Source organism: Tamandua tetradactyla, chromosome 8, assembly GCF_023851605.1.
Source record: "Tamandua tetradactyla isolate mTamTet1 chromosome 8, mTamTet1.pri, whole genome shotgun sequence".
NCBI classification, from domain to species: Eukaryota; Metazoa; Chordata; class Mammalia; order Pilosa; family Myrmecophagidae; genus Tamandua; species Tamandua tetradactyla.
Window position 1 is genome coordinate 54,825,278 of NC_135334.1, and position 13,112 is coordinate 54,838,389.

At 35.5% G+C, this 13,112-nt stretch overlaps 1 protein-coding gene across 5 annotated transcripts in view; it reads left to right on the forward strand.

The window, feature by feature from the left end:
• NOX4 (NADPH oxidase 4) overlaps positions 1-13,112 on the forward strand; it is a 171,569-nt gene that overhangs the window by 130,581 nt on the left and 27,876 nt on the right. For all 5 annotated transcript variants that reach the window (XM_077113313.1, XM_077113314.1, XM_077113316.1 and 2 more), the window contains one exon: positions 6,605-6,686. In XM_077113313.1, coding sequence (XP_076969428.1) covers positions 6,605-6,686 — 82 coding nt within the window. The remainder of the gene's footprint in view (positions 1-6,604; positions 6,687-13,112) is intronic.

The window sequence follows — 13,112 nt, forward strand, 5'->3', positions numbered from 1 at the left end:
TTGCTGTAGGTGAGGAAACTAATATCCAAAAGGTCTGAGGGATCCCCAGTCACCTGGCTAACAAGAGGCAATGGCAAAGGAATTTAAAAAAAGAAGCAGTATCTTCAAAAACTCACAGTAGAATGTTCTTTCTACTGCAGCATGCTGCCTCATCCTCTGGAGAGAAAATGCTATACTCCCTTTTCTCTCCTTTCTCCCTTTACTTTCTTCTTGCCTAAGGATTACATAATAATAGAAAAACTCAGCAGGATTATATACAATCCACATGTTTTGACACCTGGTATTTTTCAACAGTATAAGGCTTGAAGGTAGACAATGCAGTATTATACAAAGGAAAATTATTTAATGGATCCTTTTATTTTCACAGGAAGCCCAGGATAAAAGAATATTCCTGTGATACTCATTATTCTGGCACCTACTTGTTAAGCATACTGTTAAAAAAAAAAAGTCGAAAGCAGCTTTTGAAAGAACTCCAAACAGACTTTACTTCTTGGCCTCTAAATACATCAATGAATCAATGCCTATAAACTGGCTTTCTTAGAAAACAGAAAGATGTATTATTTTATAGAAAATATAAAATTTCTCTTTTAATGACACTGAGGCCAAACTACAACAAAATTGATGCGTGGATGGGGCAGGGGAAGAACAGAGGCCCAAGGAAAGTGAAAACAAATAAGCAGAAGCATTTTTAGATAAAGGTTATTGCTACTAAGCTTTTCACTGGCTTTTAAAGAAAGTGTCATATTTTCATTTGTCAGAGAAAATGTATTTTTTTTTAAACAATGTAGGCATTCTGCTAAAGAAACACCTCAAAGTGATCAGGAACTAGCTTGATATTAATTCAGCTCCTGCTTTCTGCACAAAGTCTGAATACACCCTGGCACATATTCAGGGAAGAACAGGCAATTTTACTCAAGACCCAAAGAAACTGGAGATTTTCTTTATGTTTTATGAAGTTCTTACCTAAAACCCTGTGCAAACAAAATTGATGGCATGCAACGTATGGTCCATTGGAATCTACCATAACGGACTATGGCAGTGAGTCTTCTCTGTTCTTAAATAGAAGACACACTGGCCAGATGCCAAGTCTGTGGAATATGTGCATCAAAAAAGAGAAAAAAGCAGCTGGAGGCTGTCTGCTGACTGCATCCTCCATGGCCGGCTGGCAGCAAGTCTTCCTTAAAAGGAGATTGAGAGTGGGGGTGGGGGAGGGGATGATGTTTCTCTATATTAAGCACAGCCCCCTCCCCCTCCCCCCACTCCCCACTTACCTTAAGAGTAATATTTAATTTCAAAAATAAAAAAAAATTTGAAATGAGTACTAAGTGGAGCAGGGTGCTATAGTACAGCGAGCATAAACCAGAACTGTCCCAGGTAAACCAAGACATAGAGTCATGCTCGCTCCCTATCAGTGATTTTGGCAATATTACCTGCCATTCCCTAAAGATGTGTTCTTTAAGAGACTCAAAATTGAAAGGTAGCTTGTAGGACCCTGAATTCATCTGCCTCCTTTGTCAGTTGAGAAAAGCAGTTGAGAACAGGAACGGAAGTAGGTTAAGTAGTCAAGGATGCAGGCTTCCTGACAATCATTTGGTGTCTTTTCTATTATAACCTGTTGCTTCTAAGTACTTCAAACAGAAGGTGTAAATAAAGATTTGTTACTTGTATACTGCATCTTGTATAATCATTTCTAATACTTTCTAAATTATAAAAGTAATCCTGTTTTTATTTCAAATAAATGTAAAATAGTATCAATGCCACTATAAATATTATGATGTAATCATCTTACATGTTTTGTTTTAAAGCTCAGTTTATTTCCTTGCAACATTTATTCTGTAACATCCAGTGCTAAACTACATTTTACCACCTTTTTTTGGTAGCTTAAACTATGCCCTTAATGAGGATGTTTAATGTCCCTTAAAGATTTTGTTATAGTGCTTTTTGAAAAATAAAATTAAAACTGTCAAATTTAGGGCAATGAGAGTGTTAAGAGGAAGAACAGAAAGTTTTGCCTATTAATAAAAAAAGCAAATATTCTCCGATTGTTTTTTTTGGGGGGGGGGGGCAGTGTTGTCACCTTTACATGTGATTCATGTCCTTTTTTTCCCTTGCCCATGATAATCTAATATTCAAAGTAGTTAAAATATTCATTTTCATAGTGTAGAATGAGGGGAGGCAGAGGTGAAAAGGGGGTTACCTGAGAGGAAGCAATGATTTGGAGTCCAGTAAGACATTCAAAGGGTCCTTCAGGCTAACAACAGCTCTTAGTTTTTTGTTTACAATACTAATTAGGTGTCTTAGATCAGATCTCTAGATGCAGAGGATTTTTAACTTAAAATAACTTTCATGACCATCACTTTTTTTCTTTACTTTTGATCTTTCATTTTCTTTTTCTTTTTTCTATTTGTAATGGTAAGGAGGTTTTATTTTCTTCCATCCCAGGAATACATTTGCCTATGGCTTTTTGTTGTTATTTTGCAAATCCTTATTGCATTTGGTATGTCTTGCCTATTTGGGGAAGATTATTGATTGATTGGCCATTTTCCGTGATGGGGAAAAAATTCTGTCACAATAATTGTACAAAAAAAGCTTGAATTAGAATTAAAAACAGTATTTGTTTTTCTCAGTTTCGTTTCTTAAATGGTTAAGCAGGTTGTCTCACAACTGATTGTCCAGAATTCCCAAATTAACTGTATGCAGTATGTCATCCAGGTCTGGTAGCTTCAGAATCTTCTTGTTGACTGAATGGGCGAAAGGAAGAATGAATAAAATCTATAAAACCATGTGTTAAGTTTTATTCTGTACTAGTGGAAAATCATATTCAGATGTTATCACACCATTAGTCAGCTCATCACAATGTCAAGTTGAAGAAAATCCTGTTGTTTTTTTCTTTAATGGCATTAATGAACTTATTTTAAGAATCTAGGAAAAAAGAACCTAGCTCTGTTGTTTGATAATAGAGCCATTTTCTTAAGAATTATTAGCCAACTTAAAAGCTCTGCATGTTTGTTTAGGTCTACTGAGAAAGGCAGGAAATCGTCTGTTTGATCTTTGGCTGCAAGAGAAGAGATAGCATTTTAAATTTTGTTACTTAACAAAGTAAACTTTATTTATTTTGGTCTTTTTAACAGCTTCAGGAAAAGAATGAGCTGCTAATTAGATAGTTGTTAGGCTAATCTGGTAGACAAAAAAAGATCTTATGTAGAGATTATAAATTATTTTTCTATTTACTTGAAATTTCTAAGGATAATCTTTATTATCTATTTTTTGTTTTCATAAAGGGTAATAACATATGCTGAAATAATCTGTGTATATTAATGAATATAATAATAAAAATGAATTTTAACTAGGACATAATTTTAATGGTCTGTATATATTTTGTTTGTACATGTGCAAACTATTTTTTGTGTTCTGACAATCATGTTAGCTACCCAGGGGTCTTCATGCTCCCATAGTATTCCTTGCCTTTACGGTATTTGGTCTCCAGATTAAAGGAAATTCCAAATTTAGGTGCATTCATATAACTTTCTTCATAGTTTTCAATAGCTGTAAAAGTGATCGCTTTCTTGCTGTTTTTGTTTTGTTTTAATTTTTATAAGCACAGCATCATCTCCAGAGATTTACTTCCAGGCTTACAATCAAATGTCCTTTGTGATTATATAACGGGGGGAAACTATTGCTTTCGCTTTTTATAATATAAAATTAATATAAAATGTTATATTATATAATTGTTGTTTTTTTGCAGTAAGGATTCCATTTTTGTTTGCTTTCAAATAAGTTTATTATTTTTTAATAAGTATTAGTTAAGGTTATATATGCCAATATTAAGAGACTTATTATAGGAATTGGTTCTTGCAATTGTGGTGACTGGCAAATTCAAATTCTGCCTTAGGGCAGGCTGTAAGTTAGGAACTCAGATAATGAATTCCCCAGGAGAAGTGGGCTGGCTGAAGTAGAGATAGAAATTCTTTCTGATGTTGAAATCTTAGTTCTCACTTTAAGACTTCTTACTGATTGGACGAGGAGACTACTCTTTGCTGAAGACAATTTCCTTTGTTGATTGTAGATAAAATGAACTTTAGAAGCAATCAGCTGAAGATTTAAAGATTTAAATTCATCCACGGAATAACCTCAGAGTAACAGTCATGTCAGTGCTTGCGTGACCAAATAACTGGACGCCAAAACCTGGCAAAGCTGACACATGAAATTAACCGTCACAGAGTTATTCAGTAAACTTTAAGTTATACTTTTAGCATCCGAGGAATATCATATCTAATAGATTGATTTATCAAACCCAGTTCTTTACTCTTTGCTGTTGGGTGTGGTTTCACTTCTCAAAACCATTTCTAGCAAAGTGGTACCTGGAAAAGGATAAACACTACAAATTACTAATAGTAAATGAAATACCACAAACACTGGGAAGTAGATTGAAAAGCAAGTGATATATGTCAATCAGAATGTAGTAGGTATTTCATTGAAAAAAATTATTTTGTTGATTAAAATTGACATATGAGAGTCAACATTGTGCTTTCATTTAAAAAAAGTATATATGCACTCAAATTAAAGAGTAAGAATAATTAAAGGGGAAAGATGAATGGTGCTTTCTGGGACTTGAAGACACTAGCATTCAGCCTCTGTATTTTTGGACCTTCTTTAGTCCTTCCCAAATAAAGCATAGCAGTCTCAGAGTAGTGAAAACAGAAAGCAGAGTAGATCAGTTAAATACTGCTGATTCAATGTACTTTAATAAATAGGAGCCTAAATAAAATCCATATCTTCTTTTCAGACATATATTTTGTGACACTGTGCTCACAAATGATTTAACATCTAACTGTACAGTAATTGGAAGTGGTGATTGTTATCAAATATTGATTTCCACTGTTCATGGAAATTGCTCACCTTCAGTTAGTGATGAATTGCCTGCAGCCTGAAATTTCATCTTTGTGCTCTGTCTCAACCTGGTGATATGACTCCATCAAGACAGAAGTGTAGGTCTCTCATTTTCATGCTTGGTGCATGCTCACTTGGCCTCCTCTAAGTGTTATTATGCAGTGAATACTTATGCAGCACCTTAATATGTATCAGATAATGTTCTGTATCCTTCGAGCACAATTTCATCCACTAGGAGAAGAACACGCGGTGGATAGACAGATACAAACAACAATAAAAATAGTATGACAAATGCTGTGAGAGTGCAATCATAGAGTGAAATCAGAGTACGAAGTTGAGACAGTAGTTCTGGATTTCATGGGTAGAGGTGAGGAAAGAATAATGACAGCCTCATCAAAGAAGCCTTTTTATAGAGTTGAATGTAAAGGTAGCACTGGCAATATGAAATCGCTGTTATAGTTACAGATTGCTCTATGCAACAAATAGCTATGCAATAAAATATTTCCAAGTTAGAACTAAAAATCCTTCCTCCGTCTATGTTTGTCTTCGTCCATTCCCTTCCTTTTTCCTTCCTTCCTGCCTACCTTCCTAGCTGCCTTTTCATGTGCACAGAATTTGATTAACCATATTCTTGGTTCATGACCTACGGTCGTCATTGGACTGTCCATGGCCCTCATTCATTAATTCACATATACTATTGTAATAAATACATTTGAAACTTGAACAATTACTTACACTTATCTTTATGCTTCTACACTCTTTCTTCCCCCTACCTCTCCCTAAGGATAGCTACTATCCTGAATTGTGTCTTCCATCCTTCTTTTTTTTCATGTATTTGCTTTGTTTCATATAAAAAGTACCAAAATAATACATTTCTTAGCTTAGTTTGTTTTTAAACTCAGTACAAATGTTATACTACCAAATACCATAGCTATTTTTTTCTCACTCAACTTATATTAATATGATTTGCTATGTTATTTTGTATAGCTGAGGTCCTTTATTTTCATTTCTTATATTCTATTGTGGGAATAGATCATAATTTATTCATTTTTCTATCAGTAGACAAGTGTATTGTTTCCATTGATATTATGGACCGTGCTGCTATAACATCCTTTTACTTGCTGCCTGAGACACGTGAAAGTTTCTGCAGGGCGTATACCTAGGAATGGAAATATTGGTTCATAGAGTATGAACAGTTATCTTAGAAGATAACAAGTTGTTTTCCAAACCTATTGTACCAATTTGTATTCCCACCAAGATGGATAAAGGCTTATGTTGACCCACATTCTCACTAACACTTCTAGCAGACTGATTTCTGTCGGTTGAATGCCATGCAATATGGATGTTATGTAATAATGTATTATATTGATTTGCATTTCCCAGATTACTAAAGAAGTTCTGCATCTCATGGCATGTTCATTATCTATGTGTGTTTTCTCTAACCCGTCAGTTATAAGGTTCTATGAATCTATACTAATGAACATTATTTTAATGTTTGAAGGACTTGTGTTAACCAGAGAAAGATATATAGTCATTAAAGACAAGTAGTCCCATATATTTCAGTAGTGTATAAAATGGTGGGTAAAGTCCTAATAAAGAATGTAAAGTCAAAATGGTTAATGAAAAAACAAGACTCTAGGAAATAATTTTGATTTTGAAATTATTTTCATGACTTTTATTTTTGAAAGATTGATGTTTATTTTTCTTTTGACAGAACGATTCCGAGATTTACTACTTCCTCCAGTTAATCAAGACTCTGAGATTCTTCCCTTCATTCAATCTAGGAATTATCCCAAGTAAGCAATATGAGTTCAGTAGGTATTGAAAAGGGGATGGGAATGATACTGAGGTAGATTTGGAAGAGCAAGGGCAAAACTGAATTCTTTCTTAGGGTCTTGGAAAAAACCTGATTAATTTAATGTAAATGACTAGGACATCTCCTACAAAATAATGTTCCATGCTTTTCACATCTGTGAGAGAGAGAAAAGACACATTTGCAAGTGCAACCCAGCTGTTGCTGGAGATGTGTCGCAGAGTGCAAAAACAGTAAGCTTTCTGGATCAGTTCTGATCGTGCTTCTTTTAGCTTGATGCTGCATCAGAGACAAGACATTTTGGGGTGATCTGGCGTCTGGTTTCCTGTTTTTAAATGCATGGATTCATCACCCTTGTAAATAAGTGGTCTTCAAAATAATCACATCCTAGATATGGATTTAATGATTTCTATATGCTTCTCTTTGCAATTTTTTAACTTAGGAAAGCAAAGACTTCTGAGTCTTTTTTACCTGAAACAGGCCTTTTCCTCTTTCAATGCTACATTAAATATTACTTATTATTGAAGGAATATGCCTTTATCTTCCTGTAAGATAAAGAAATACCAAGCCTTTTATTATGTATCCCATTCCCTAAAGGCTAATAAAGATGGTATCTTGGCGCTTTCTGTGAAATCTTATAGCTATCTTTGTTTGTATGATATAGGCTAAGAATAAGTAAACTAATATCTGAAAATGGAACATTAACCAAATTAAAGAATTAGTGCTTGGTTTACATATATTTCACTAAAACTAATTCTTAAATTAAATGACTCATTCTTTGATTGGCTTGTCAATTTATTGAAGTATTCACTGAAATTAGCTAGATTACTATCAATACCTAGTTTTGATAATACTTAGCTAACTCTGCTTATATAGAATCCTAATTTTCTTGCTTGTCCATTGTTTCAGATACTATCCGTACTTAATCTTTAGTAATTAAATCTGGATTGTTTCAGATACTATCCGTGTTTAATCTTTAGTAGTGTCTTCAGATCCCCTCATGCCACACACAAAGACATGTGTTCCTCTCTGTCCTCGCGTTCATACATCTCCCTTCACATTCGTGTTGACGTGGCGTGCATCTCCCTGAAGAGATCCACATGTGGCTATGTTTTTGTCCACAGCTGCTGTTTGCAGAGGCCACTGATGCCTGCTTTCCCCTCTCTTAGGCTCACTGCCTGACGCCTTTGTTTGAGGAAGGGAATCTCAGTGGTTTCAAAGCTGGTAATCTGTTCACAGGTTTCCCCTAAGTTTTCTTAGCTGTTTTGTTGTATAGTCTTACAGGTTCCCTTCTTGTTCTAAGATTTCTCCTCTCATGGTGATTGAGATGCATTCTGATCTTTAACAGAAGCACCATATGATAATCCTTCTTCAGTGTCTAAACTAGGGGCAGATAATCTTTTACCATCAGTGAACTGAAAGAATAAAAGTCATCCTCTGTTGTCTAAATGTTGTGTTAGTTAATTTTTTTTTTAATTAATAAAAAAAAAAAAAAAGGAAGTCATCCATTGAGGGCAGGCTATGGTGGCTCAGCATGCAAGAATGCTTGCCTGCCGTGTCAGAGGACCCAGGTTTGATTCCCAGTGCCTGCCCATGTTAAAAAAAAAAAAAAAAAAAAAAAGGTCACCCATTGATGTCACCACACACCATATTGTGGCAATTCAGAGTTCAGACTCTGAAGCAGACTTTCTTACTGACTGACTGTGACCTGGGCAACCTAGCACCTCTGTGCTGTGGTTTTTTTCAACTGTTAAAGGGAGTTAATAGAAATACCTATCAATGGGGTTGGATGTGAAGATTACATAAATTTATATACATAAAATATTTAGAACCAAGCTTGGCACATAACACTCAGATCTAGCTGCTGGTGTGATATATTATTAATCATTGAAATTGCATAGAGAATTAACTAGATCTTTTTGTTTCCAGATACCTTTGGGAAATATGTTGTTCATTGATTTTGGAGGATAGTTCTTACATCAGGATACTTTTATCAATCTGCCACTATCAATATTTAGGGAAGTACAATTTACTCAATATTTATAAATCACTGCTAGGTGCTAGTATGAGGTACTGCCTTGGTGACCACTTAACCCCTTTATGAGCATCAGTTTTCTGTACCATCACATGAAATCGTGTTTCAATGCTAATGAATAGATTTCTGAGTCTAACTAATATTAATATAAATGTGAGTTATATGCAACTGGTTTATTTAATTTTCAGAATATCATGTACTTCAACTTTCCAATTGCCCATGTGATATGTAGTTTAGCAGTAGAATTTTAGCAGATGCGAGTGGGATAGAGAAGAGGTAATAGAATTCAGTGTATCTCTGTTGTGCCTAGAGAATAGTGAGTTATGGTAGGGAAAACAGGAAGGACAAATACTCAGGGTAAGTTAGAGATGACAGAATTACAGTAAGGGCTGCAGAGTGGGCAGGGATTTGTGCATATCTAGACCAATTTAAAATAATTTTAAATTATTTGCATTATTCCTGGTTTTAAGTACTCTCATGCTTTATTTATCGCAGATAACTGCAAGTCAGTACATTTGTAATTTTGTGACAGAAACATTTCTTGAAAGCTAAATTTTGTGAACAAAAATTAGAATTTGTCTCTTCAGTCCACAAACATAAATACTTATTTATGTTGAGACTTTTTCCCCTCCCTTGTTAGGTTACTTTGCTGACTTGCTAGATACAGGTTCTATTAGTACGAGATATGCTTTGATTGCCTCAATATGGGTTAAAAACAGCTTTCTGGCCCTATATTGTCTAGTGTCCCAGAGTAATTTACAGAGTGTAAAGAAGCCCACCTTCTTTAAGTATCACTTAATATATGCTGGTTAACGTAGGCTAGTTAATGGACTGTGATTACCTGAATTTTGGCAGAGTCTGTCATAAATCAACACGGTGTCCCTAAAATCCCAAGTGTAATGCTAGTAAGATTAACAACCAGTGAAACATGGAAAAATGTGTTCTTCATTTTGAAGGAAAATATTTGTGAAGATGGGATCTAATTCCTGAGTATGTACATGTAAATGTTCCTTTTAAATTCCTTTTTAAAATGTTACCTGCAATGGTGCTGGGAAACACTATTCTAAAAAAATAATAATGATTGTTAATCACATCCTTACATCTGTGAACTTGCATTTGACCCATTGCTGAAACCAGGTTCATCCATTCTTACCAATATGCAATTGTAGACTTTGCTCCATGAAAATTCTCAGAGTATGAATAGGTGTGGCAGTTGATAGAAAGAAGCAGATAAGTTGAAAGAAAAAATGGAATCTACAACTAATATAAAACACATGTTGATTCACAGGTTAGAGCAAAGAATTGGAGATAAACAAATTTTGTTGCTTATTTCTTAGTTGATATCATTGCCATTAACTCTAACTCTAAAGGATTTAGGTTTATAATATATTTAGACTACGGAGTAGCTATAATATATTCTTATCCTTATAAATGCAGCTTAGATATGTAAAATGGTTGAGACCACTTGACATACTTTTACCCACAGATAACTTACAATCAGTTTGGCCATTAGGTCAGCAAAACATGACTCAACGCTTCTCAAAGATTTAATCATAATACATATTAAAAATATTGTTTAAATAAAAAAAATGCTTTGATAAATGGTTCTCATCAAGATCAATTTCACTGAACTGCTTAATGTAAGAACTGTTTGGAGAGAGGAATATTATTTATGACAAAACTCAGCTATTCCTGTTTCAACTGGTTTGCCACCAAAGAACAGCCTTGATTGCTTGGACAGTAAAAGTCATGTCCCAACCCAATATGTCATTTATAATAAGCCTCATGAAAATGGCTTCAAGCAGTAATGTTGGGTGACATCCCTAAACTGTGAAGCCTTATTGTGACCTTTCCATATTCCTTCTGTTCTCTCCCCAAATAAAGTTTTGAGTTTTTCTTTGCTATGGGTTGAGTTGTTTCCTCCTCAAAGATATGTTGAAATCCTATTCCCTGGGACCTCAGAATGTGACCTTATTTGGAAACAGGATCATTGCAGGTGAAATTAGGCAAATTAAAATGAGGTCATGCTCATAAAATGAGTAAGGTGGGTCCTTAATCCAATATGACTGGTGTCCTTATAAGAAGGAGAGAACTGAACACAGACAGACAGAGGAGAGAATGCTCCACAACAGAGAGGACTGTGGATTTTCAGCAAGCCACTACCGGAATCCAGGAGAGAGGCATGGAACAGATTTTCCCCTACAGATTTAGAAGGAAGCATGGCCCTGCTCACACCTTGATTTCAGACTTGTAGCCTCCAGAACTTTGAAACAGTAAATGCCTATTATTTTCAGCCACCCAGGTTTTGGAACTTTTTACTGCAGTCCAGGGATAAGACATTCTTTTCCTAGAGACCCTCACTCCTATTTCAGGATTTTTTGTTCCGTATCCATGTCTATAATAATATCTGTCATTTGAACCAAGTTATTGCCATTAATAATTACGGTTGATGCTTAACAATGTCTATATGCCAGGAATTGTGCTGTGTACTTTGCATGCATTATTTCATTTAATATTTTATGAGCTAAATAGTATCTAGTTCCCTAATTTTACAGACAAGGGAACTGACAGTGAGGTTAAAGTGACTTACCCAAAGTTATATGGCTAGTAACTCACTCATTAGGGAGCCCAAGAGGGCCGAGGGGTACCACATGGAACCAGCAAACTGGTTAGTTGGTGATTTCATATCCTAGCAGGAATTGATAAATGATCCAAACTGCAGTTATGGTAAAAGGAGAGTAGGTGGATATCTGAGGATGTGAGGAGTTAGGAGACATGATCAGAGGTGATGACTCTTGGGCAAGGTGGGGACAGGAAGAGAGACAGTGAGAGGGAGCGAGAGAGAAAAGGAAGGAGTTTCAGTGATTTCAAGCTTTTGTTTTTGTTATATCCTGCTTACCATCCTCATGACTGGGAACCAGTAGCAATTCCTCTGAGTACTATTGTTTTCTGTCTTTCAAATGGGAGTATAAGAATATTTTCCATATAAATATTGGAGGAAAGCACCTAGCCTGGCATGATTCTACCCCATGTGGCTTTGTGATGCTTAAATAAATTTATGTAAAGAACCTGTCCTTTGCAAATGTGAGTTCTTATCGCCATCTTCTTTTCAACTTTGCTCTACCTTTTCTCAAAGCTTTGTTCCATCCCAGTATCACAGGAAAGTCTTCCCTGATGGACTGTTTAATGTCTTCACTCTAGTCTGAATTCCTGCCAGTGAAGGAATACATTGTTCTGACCAACAAAAGTGGTTCCGGAGGACTGCTTGGTGATGAGTTAGGAAGGACCGCTTCCTGCCGTGTGCTTGCCTGTGTGGGCTGGGGGCTGGTGCAGTGCAGTCGGCATGACCATAGCTACTCATAACATTCTTCACAACCCAAAGTGATTCCTGTGTTCCCTCCCAGAGTTCCTTATCTTCATGGATGTCAATACAAAATATTTCATAATCGCCCTTCATTATGGTTTCTCTCAAAACTTAGATTTATTTTTCTACAGTGGGCAGTAGTCCAATACCTAGTTGGAAAAAGATCTAGAAAGTGTGCTGTTCTATGACAAGAAGTGCACTAATGAGGATTCCCAGTGCTATTGATATTGCAAATCTAGCAAGCAAGGTGTCAGAATGAAGCTGTTACATAAGCAGACTGTAGACCCCAGTCCCTGGCCTGGAAGTCTCAGACAAAAGCTTTCATAAGGACTGTGAAAGCAAGGAAGGCCACCAGAACACCCCCAAAATGCTACAGAAACAGAGGCATTGTGCGATCTGTGCACATTCTGGCTCAGGAATATAGTAAGTCAAGCAGTTCTGTTAGTGCAAGGCTGATGGGCAAATAATGTCTTAGTCCTGAATGAGAAAAATAACTCATTCGTGACTTAGATAAGAATTGAGAGCCTATAGCTAGGGGTCAGGCAGCCAAAATCTCAGACCGAGCTGGGGAAGTAGGAAATTTTAACCACATATTTTTCATCTGGAAACATAGAGACATTTATTTTCCTTGTTCTGCCCCATTCTGTATTTTTAACTGTTGTACATCTTCTAAGATATCAGTATTTTTTAGTTTTGCGTTGTGTGTGTGTGTTTTGACTCACAAGTTGAGATTGTCATTTGAGATTGAAAGACATCTGACATTCTTCTTTCATTAAAAATCATAAAATCGTATCTTAAAATCCTTGGATAAAAACTACACCTTTTTGCAGGAAGTAATTTGTTTTAGTTCTTCAACAATATCCTCAGCCCAAGAATCATATGATCTAATCAATTAAGCTATGATTTCTAAAACAGTTTACGTGTTCTGCAGTTTAAATGACTCAAACAGCAGTTCAAAGATACTCTAATATTGAATTTATCAGTTCATGATGGTTATTTTAATATAATTT